Genomic DNA, 7,926 nt, shown 5'->3' with positions numbered 1-7,926 from the left:
CTTCTTCTTCTTCTTCGGCTACTGCTGCTGCTGCTGCTGCTGCTGCCCCATTATCAAGTCAGTCCGGGCCTGGGCCTTGGCCGAGGCAGTTCCCAACGCCATCTGATGATGTTTTGTCGAAGCTATGGATTCTGGCGGCTTACAGAAGGCCGTGGCGTCGTGCCCGGCCGCTTCATCTGACCCCGGTGCCGGCTGTCGTGCAGGACATGGCCGCGGCGCTGTTTCGCGTTGCTGAGCGCGCCAACATGCCGCTCTTACTGCGCTTACCGCTGGAGCTGGTCATCGTGGTGTATCATTATTCGCAGGAATCGCTGATATGGCGATTTGCGGCTGCTGTAAGCACAGCAGAGAAGGTCTGTCGGTCGTCCGCGGATCCGAGGATGGATCTGGAGCCAAGGCCACCGAGGGCGTTTAGTATACAGGAAATTGTATCTTGGGAGAGGAATGGGGATGTGGTTATTGCGGAGAAAGAAGGCGGCGTATATAAAGTGCCTCGTTTTTTGAAGATCACTATTGATAGCTACGGCATCAGCAGGATAGAGAGACTGGAGACTGCGCCGGTTTATCAGGGGGAACTGGTGACGGACAGGGCCTTCGTGGTGACGGACATCGCTCAGATATCCGGAGTCGAGGCGATCCTCAGAGTAAGTACCGGCCTGACTCTCTCATCTTTGAACCGAGACATCAGTCTCACATATCCGCAGGACGGCCTCCTCCGTCTACGGGTCCCTCCGGCATTCCAAAACTGCCTCTGGGTCTGGAACACCCCGGCACCCCCCGAACAACACCGCTGCCGCATCTACCCCGAACACCTGCCCCTCTGGCAGCGCTTCCACGCCGTCGAGCTCAACCGCATCACCGGCATCACCTTCCTCTGGTGCAACGAGATCTGGGCCATCCACATCCACACCCCCTCCTCGCCCTCCGCCTACCCGACCCTCCAGCGCCTAGGCGAAAAACGCGCCCGCCATATTATTTGGACGTATCTCCCGCTGCCAGAGAATGATCATGTGGATGTACTTGCTATTAGGGAGAGGGAGGATCGGCCTGGGGTGGCGAATATCCTGGTTCGGTCGCGGCTAGTAGGGGATGTTGTACTAGGCGTGGAGCGCCGAAGAGGTGCGGTGGACCGATGGCTTGCCAACGCTGGCCCAATCTCCTTCTTCTATGCCGAACCCCGCGAGGGGAGGCCCGTTCCCCTCCTGGGGGCGTACATCCCCCCGCAGAGAAGCGCCATGCCCTCTCCCAGGCCCTTCCCCATCCCCGACAGGATACAAGTCTACTTTCGCAGCAAACCGTTCTACTCTTGGGCCCCCCTTATCAACGTCTCCTCCGCACAAGTCTTCCATGACCCTGTGACGATGACCTGTCGCGGTATCCTGCTGCATTACCATAACGGCGGCGCCCGCGCGTTAGGTCAATGTCGCGTGGGCGTGGACCCGTGCACTCACACCCGTCGTCCGCGCTCCGTCTGGTGGCAGACGTACTGGCTCCCCGACGGAAGCGGGAGCGTGGTAAGGGTACGATTCGTTCCCGACGCTACGGGACTGAGGGAGAATGATGTGGGGCCGGGTTCGCAGCCTCCGCTAGGGCAGTGGAAGGGGTGGAAGTTTCGGATCATGGGAGATCGGATTCGGACTACTAAGCAGGATGGGAGTAGTGATGGGGATGGGGATGGGCCGACAGAAGAAAGGGAGAGGGAGAAGATGCTGTATATGACGTTTTGGTTTTCGAGGACCGCGGCGTATTGTGAGATTTCGACGGAGCCGAGGCAGACGTTGCCGAGGGGGTTTTGGGAAGGGGTGCCTGAATCACGGGAAGGGGAGGAGTGAAAATGATGAAATAAAATTATTATCACGCCCATAGTTGGGCTATTTTGGTTGGTTGGGTTGTTTTTTTTTTCTCAGAGGGGGAAAAGGGGGTATTTGAATCTTGTTCGCATTGGGCATCGTTCGTTTGGGTTTTCTCTTTCTCATCTTTTTGGGTGTTCTTCATTGGGTGAATCGGTCATGTTTGCAGCAAGTCAGTGAGCGAGGAGTTACGGGCATTAACTTGAACTGTCACTTGGGTTTCACCTTGTTTGCTTGGCTTTGAGTTCTGGGTCTGTCTTATATCTCACGGTTGTTGTGGTTTTCATTTCTGGATCTCTGGATAGAGGCATATGCTTCATTGCATCTCTCTGGTTTGTCCTCTTTTTTTTTTTTGTAATTTCTAATTTCTTATATCTTGGGGCAGGAAGTTCAAGTTCATAGCATCTGCATTGATATTCCTTTGAGGTTCATTGAGGCTCTCTAGGTTCTCTGCATTTATTTACCTGGAAGCACAAACAAATGAACCAGGGCTTTGTCTTCATCAAGGGCATTTTCATCTCATCATCATCATTATCTCATTTCTAATTGTTGAGGTGGAATGGTGAAGTCAGATGAAAGGCAAGTCACCGGATGGGGTTTTCAATGAGTCGATAAACTGTCACACGAAATATCATAACGAAATCTGTCCCACCATAACCCTCACTGACCACTTGTGACCCCCTGCAGCAAGATAATACCAATGCGTGATTGATGTGATGATGCCAATTACCTAGATAATGGTGCAAATACCTCAGGACCCCACATTTCCTCAATAAATCCCATATAACCTATGCTAGAAACCAAACCAAAACCCCATCTCCCTATCCCTTGTCGCCCTGTTCCTGGATCTCTCTCCTCTCCCGTCATTCACATCCAACTGCCAAACCTGATGTCATGATTACCAGTTCAATCGTTCCGTTCGTCTATCCCATCGTTCATCCCTCGATAAAGCTGACCAAATCAAGGCTCAAACCAGAATCATGCGAAACAAACCCAAAATCTACTCACAAGCGCAACCTGACCAATTCGAACCCTCAACCCCTAAACGGCTCCCGCAACAGCTTTTCTCCCCTCCTCATCTCCCCCATTCTTCTTGTGAGGCGAATAAATATGAAACTGCACGAAAATAATACAGTCCTCCACCATCGTGCCCAGACTCCCTAACAGCCAGGGCACCGCTCGTACAAGGTAGTCCCGCTCCTGCGAATAGGCCAGCACGCTGGCCCCGTACGTAAAGTTACCCGTTAGGGAGAGTAGGAAGAATAGGAGGGCTAGGCCTTCGCAGGACTTGGAGCGGTAGTTTTTTATTATTTGGGGGATGCGGGCACTGATTCATCACAGAGTTAGTATTTGTGTTGGGAGAGGAGTAGGAGAAAAAAAAGGAGAGAGAGAGGGGGAGGGGGGAAAGGGTTTACCAGAGATAACAAACCGCACTTGCATACCCCAACACCATACCCACCGTCTTGAGCGGATCTTGGTCGCCTGTCCCAGGTCCATTGGGCGAGATGATGCCTGAATCATCCCCCCCTTCAGGGCCCGACGGCGCCGATGGCTCCCATGCGCCCATCTTATACGAGACGAACCACCCCGCAATACCCATCACCCAGACAGCGAGCAGGCTGATGGTGTTGTACACCCAGCCGCTGGGGCCACTGGTGTCGGCAGAGGTGTTGTTTTCACCATCAACTGAGGCACCATCAGCGGTGGTGGCCGACCCGCCGGTGATGATCCGGATCAGGGCGTCCTCCTCCTGATGATGATGATGATGGTGGTGGTGGTGGGGGTGATGGTGGTGATTCCTGTGATGGGACTCATGTCTCGCCGGAAGAAGGGGATCATATTCAGTCGGCAAAGCATTCGACGACGAGGCTGTGGCCGTATCATCTGTGTGCTCCGGGCGAGGATGTGAAGAGGAGGAGCGGCGATGCCGGCGCTGGTGATGGTGTTGTTGGTGGCGGGCACGGCGGCGAGCGTTGATGGTGTTGTAGTAGGTGCACTGACTGATGAGGATCAGGTCGTTGATGCAGAAGTAACAGGCGAGGGCGATGGCGGAGGGCGCGAGGGTTGTGAAGAGGGCGCCTTGGGGGAACGGGGGGGTTCAGCATCAGGACTCGGCAGAAGTGCCTAGAGTATGGAGGGGAAAAAGAAAACGTACCTGACAGGTTCGCGACATCCCCTGCCAGCCAGATCAGAAGAAACTTCATGGACAGCGCGTCGGCACTCTTGGTTTTGTAGTTGGTGATTAATTGGGGCAACTATCTCGGTCAGCATGGTTGGACTCTTTCCAATGAGCACCTATGCATCTGCGCGCACCAAGAGACATATCCACGCCGTCAAGCTGACGCTGCCAAAGATCCCCGATAACGTCTCGCCGACGCTCGGGGCGGCGTCCATCAGGGCGGTTGGGACGCCCGTGACAAGGGACTGGAGCATAACGGTTACGGAGCCTGTGTCGGGGCTGGAGGTGACGGTCCGTCTGGACGACGGGAGGCGTAGAAAAGAATTAGGTATGATCACAACAAAAAAGACCGGCCGAACAATGACTTGACCAGAAGCTCGATCATGTAGCGCAGCGAACGGACACTTGACGCTCAGGCGGATGAATTTCGACAATGACACTCGCAGGTTTGAAGTGCGGGTTTTGACGTCGAAACTTCAACCTCGCAATTTTGCAGGTTCTTTTGGTCCTAGATTAAACAAGGTTGTTCCAAGTTTGCGCACAACCTGAGTCAGTCGTTACAGACAATTAGAGAGACAACAGCGACAGTCAGCAGCGCTTGCCCGCAAACTGCGAGCGCCTCCCCCCCCCCCCCCCTTCTTTGGTGAGGTCACTAGTGGATCCTCCTCCTCCTCGGAGCCTGCACCACCTGTGACCTTGTCGGCGGACCCTTATCGCAAGAAAGCAGATCTCTGGGCGTACAAGATAAGCCCGCAGCCGATGCCTACTGCCCGGGCTGCCGAAATTGGAAAGGTGTGTTCTAATAGAGGCGCGATGATTGGTTAATTTTGGAGCAAGCGATCTTGGTTGGCAGGCTACAACACGCGTCTAGACGACGCTGCAATTGCGGGAACGCGGCTGGGTGAAACTTGGAGGTGAGGTAGGGGTTGAAGGACGCTCAGCTGATGACCCTGATGACCTTGGAGCAGGGGCTTAGACCAGAAGGTTGGTGGTCGTGGTAATGGACCCCGCACGAGTGAATGAGGGATGGTGAGACGGAGACGGAGTTGGACAGCCGAAGGGCGAAAGAAATGTCTAGTGTCTACCTTTGTGAGGGGCTGATGATCAAATCAAGATAAGTATAACGAAGAGCTGGTGAAATGAGAAATCAAAGTGTTGAGATGCCATCTCATTGTGTGGCAAGGGACCAGAGATGCTGCTGGCTGACCTGTCGGGGCGGCCGCCCGCCGTGTGTTGGGTGGGCCAGTTACCTGCGGTGAGGCTGCGATAACGATTCGCTGGAGCTCCGAGACTAGCCTGTGTCGATGTTGTCAGCCTGTCCGGCGGCACAGCTCACTGTTATCAGCCTTCAATCAATTCCGATAACATCCTATCCTATCCTTAGACTGTATACCTTAGGTAAAGTTTCACGATATACCTACAGGTAGCTTAGTACCTACCTCAACTCCGTCTAGTGGTCCTATCGATTGTCTCTGTCTCAGTTCCTAGAACACACACACACACACACACACACACACAACAAAAAAAAAAAAATGAGGTTATCATCACTAGCGTTCGGCGCCGCAGCCGTGAGCGTGGCAGATGCCTGGGGTGGTAGGCAGCCCTTTCATACTTTCCCACCTACCCACAATCCAGATGAATTGCCCCAAATCCCAAGACATGATGTAAACTCTAAACTCACAATAAACCTCCTCCAGGCTTCGGCCACATCACCATAGGCTACCTCGCCTCCTCCCTTATCAACCCCAACACAACAACCCTCCTCCAAACCCTCCTCCATAACACCACCGACTTCTACCTCGCCGGCGTCGCCACCTGGGCCGACTCGGTCCGCTACACCAAATGGGGTCGCTTCACCTCGGGCTTCCACTTCATCGACGCGAAGGACAATCCCCCACACTCCTGCAACGTCGACATCGAACGCGACTGCAAGCAGACTGCGGGGTGCGTGGTCACCGCGTTGGCGAACTACACCACCCGCTTGATGGACGAGAGTTTGTCGCGGTCGGAAAGGGCCATCGCGGCCAAGTTCGTGGTGCACTTTGTGGGGGATCTGCACCAGCCTTTGCATAACGAGGATGTTGCCCGCGGGGGGAATGGGATTCCCGTGTTGTTTGACGGGGCAAGGTTGAATTTGCATCATGTGTGGGATACGAGTATTGTTGAGAAACTTGTTGGCGGGGGGAGAGGGCTCAGAAGGAAGCCGTATGAGATGGCGAAACGGTGGGCGGAGGAGTTGGTGAGGGAGATTGAGGGGGGCAAGTTTAGCAGAGATAAGGAGGGCTGGTTGAAGGCGGCGAATCTTTCGGATCCGGTCGGGACAGCGCTGGAGTGGGCAAGGGAGGGGAATAGTTATGTTTGTTCGACTGGTGAGTCCTTTCTTCCCAGAAACTTTTCAGCAGAATGGACGATGGCTGACCTAAACGCTGTCACAGTCCTCCCCGACGGGGTGAACTCCATTGTCGAGCAGGAACTGGGCGGCGAATACTACCAAAAAGCGGCCCCCGTGGTAGAGGCACAGATCGCGAAGGCGGGATATCGGCTGGCCGCCTGGCTGGATATGATAACCGCGAGTCTGCATGCCCAAGCGCTGACTTGGACGCCAGAAGAGAGGCAAAGCCCTTCCCCGCCAGGTGATTTGTAACTTTCACCTACCTATATCGATAGGTAATACCTAGGGGAACCTACGTAGACGTTGATAATGGTATGAGAAATCCTGCCTTCGGAACTGACTGCCTTGCCCTTGGCGGAATAGGACTTGTCAGCACTGGTTTCTGCCATCCGAAGATCTTGTTAGATTTGTTTGGCATCCTGATCGATTGAAATCACGGCTGATTGACCGATAAGATATGAAGTTGGACTGCCTACGGAAGATTGGATAAGACCGCCGTTGCCGAGATTGATCATCCCTCTACAAAAGCAAGCTCCCACACGCAGCCTGCTCGCATTGAGACGGATCCGCACATTCGGTTGTTTCCTCGGTCGATCACAGCTCGGCGTTGCATCAGATATGACAACTAGTTTAGGTACGTGCCCATGGGGGCTCTTTAGGTGGTACCTACTGTTTGCAGAACTGCCTGGGCCTAGTAATGGAAGCTGCAGTTCCTATTCTCAGTGATATGACCGGCGGTGTGTCCCAATGGCGCTTAAAGCCTATAAAAATGGAGGGCTGCTAGGAAATGAGGTCTTTATGAGGAATAGCCGGTGTCTCATCGTCGACCAGTGGCGGCTACAGAGTTGGTGACTCCAAGTGGAAGATCCGTGATCTGTTAGCTAGCCTCATGAGCAGTCCGATCCCTCCAATGACGATATTGTGCTTGTCATCTTGTAGTGAAGGAGATCGGATGGCGATGACGATACTACGCTTGGGTTTAGATCTCCCCCCGCGAGGTGTAGGCTTCAGACTACCTGCCTACTTCCAGTTTCTGTGTATACAGAAGCAGGGCGGGGGGGGGGGAGGGGGAGCAATGAAACAAACTCGAGCTTGAAGCTCTCCAGTGTGTGAGAAGACGCAGATCGTTTCGGTGACGTCGTTGTTCCGCGTGGAATTTTTGTTTTCAGCCGCCCTCAATGAATGAACCACGCGGGACGCCTTCTAGGGTGTCTGGGTTACCCTAAACTCGAGAGTGCCCTCGCCTGCCACCAATGTTAGGGGGGTTGCAATGAAGATGGAGCAAGAGGTTGGGGTGCCTGGAGGCCGGCCGTAGCAAGTCAGTGGTATTGGTGGTGGAGTTGCTTGGTGAAGCTCAAGTGCCTACTTGATGGGGCAACGGGACGATGAAGCAAGATTGAGGTGCTTCATTCAGGAACTCCAGCTTTTCAAAGAAAAAGCATCGTCACAGGCCAGAGATGATGGCACATTCGAACGGCTGGTTGACAGCTATCTGATATCAAACT

General features: G+C 54.0%; 3 protein-coding genes across 3 annotated transcripts; 2 read left to right on the top strand and 1 right to left on the bottom strand.

Moving 5' to 3' along the window:
• Positions 1 to 245: 245 nt before the first annotated feature.
• Positions 246 to 1,832, top strand: CTHT_0013950 (uncharacterized protein; the record flags this gene model as incomplete). The annotated part of the gene is made up of 2 exons (XM_006691846.1): positions 246 to 644; positions 705 to 1,832. The coding sequence occupies 2 exons, from the start codon at positions 246 to 248 to the stop codon at positions 1,830 to 1,832; spliced, it is 1,527 nt and encodes a 508-aa protein (XP_006691909.1).
• A 1,059-nt stretch (positions 1,833 to 2,891) lies between these two features.
• CTHT_0013940 (uncharacterized protein) lies at positions 2,892 to 4,244 on the bottom strand (the record flags this gene model as incomplete). The annotated part of the gene is made up of 4 exons (XM_006691845.1): positions 2,892 to 3,177; positions 3,293 to 3,929; positions 4,006 to 4,105; positions 4,164 to 4,244. 4 exons carry the CDS (start codon positions 4,242 to 4,244, stop codon positions 2,892 to 2,894), a joined length of 1,104 nt encoding a protein of 367 aa, XP_006691908.1.
• A 1,317-nt stretch (positions 4,245 to 5,561) lies between these two features.
• CTHT_0013930 (uncharacterized protein) lies at positions 5,562 to 6,673 on the top strand (the record flags this gene model as incomplete). The annotated part of the gene is made up of 3 exons (XM_006691844.1): positions 5,562 to 5,622; positions 5,727 to 6,398; positions 6,465 to 6,673. The coding sequence occupies 3 exons, from the start codon at positions 5,562 to 5,564 to the stop codon at positions 6,671 to 6,673; spliced, it is 942 nt and encodes a 313-aa protein (XP_006691907.1).
• Between the last annotated feature and the right edge of the window lie 1,253 nt (positions 6,674 to 7,926).

This window comes from Thermochaetoides thermophila, assembly GCF_000221225.1.
Source record: "Thermochaetoides thermophila DSM 1495 unplaced genomic scaffold scf7180000011814, whole genome shotgun sequence".
Classification (NCBI taxonomy): Eukaryota; Fungi; Ascomycota; class Sordariomycetes; order Sordariales; family Chaetomiaceae; genus Thermochaetoides; species Thermochaetoides thermophila.
This window is presented reverse-complemented; position numbering and strand designations above follow the sequence as displayed.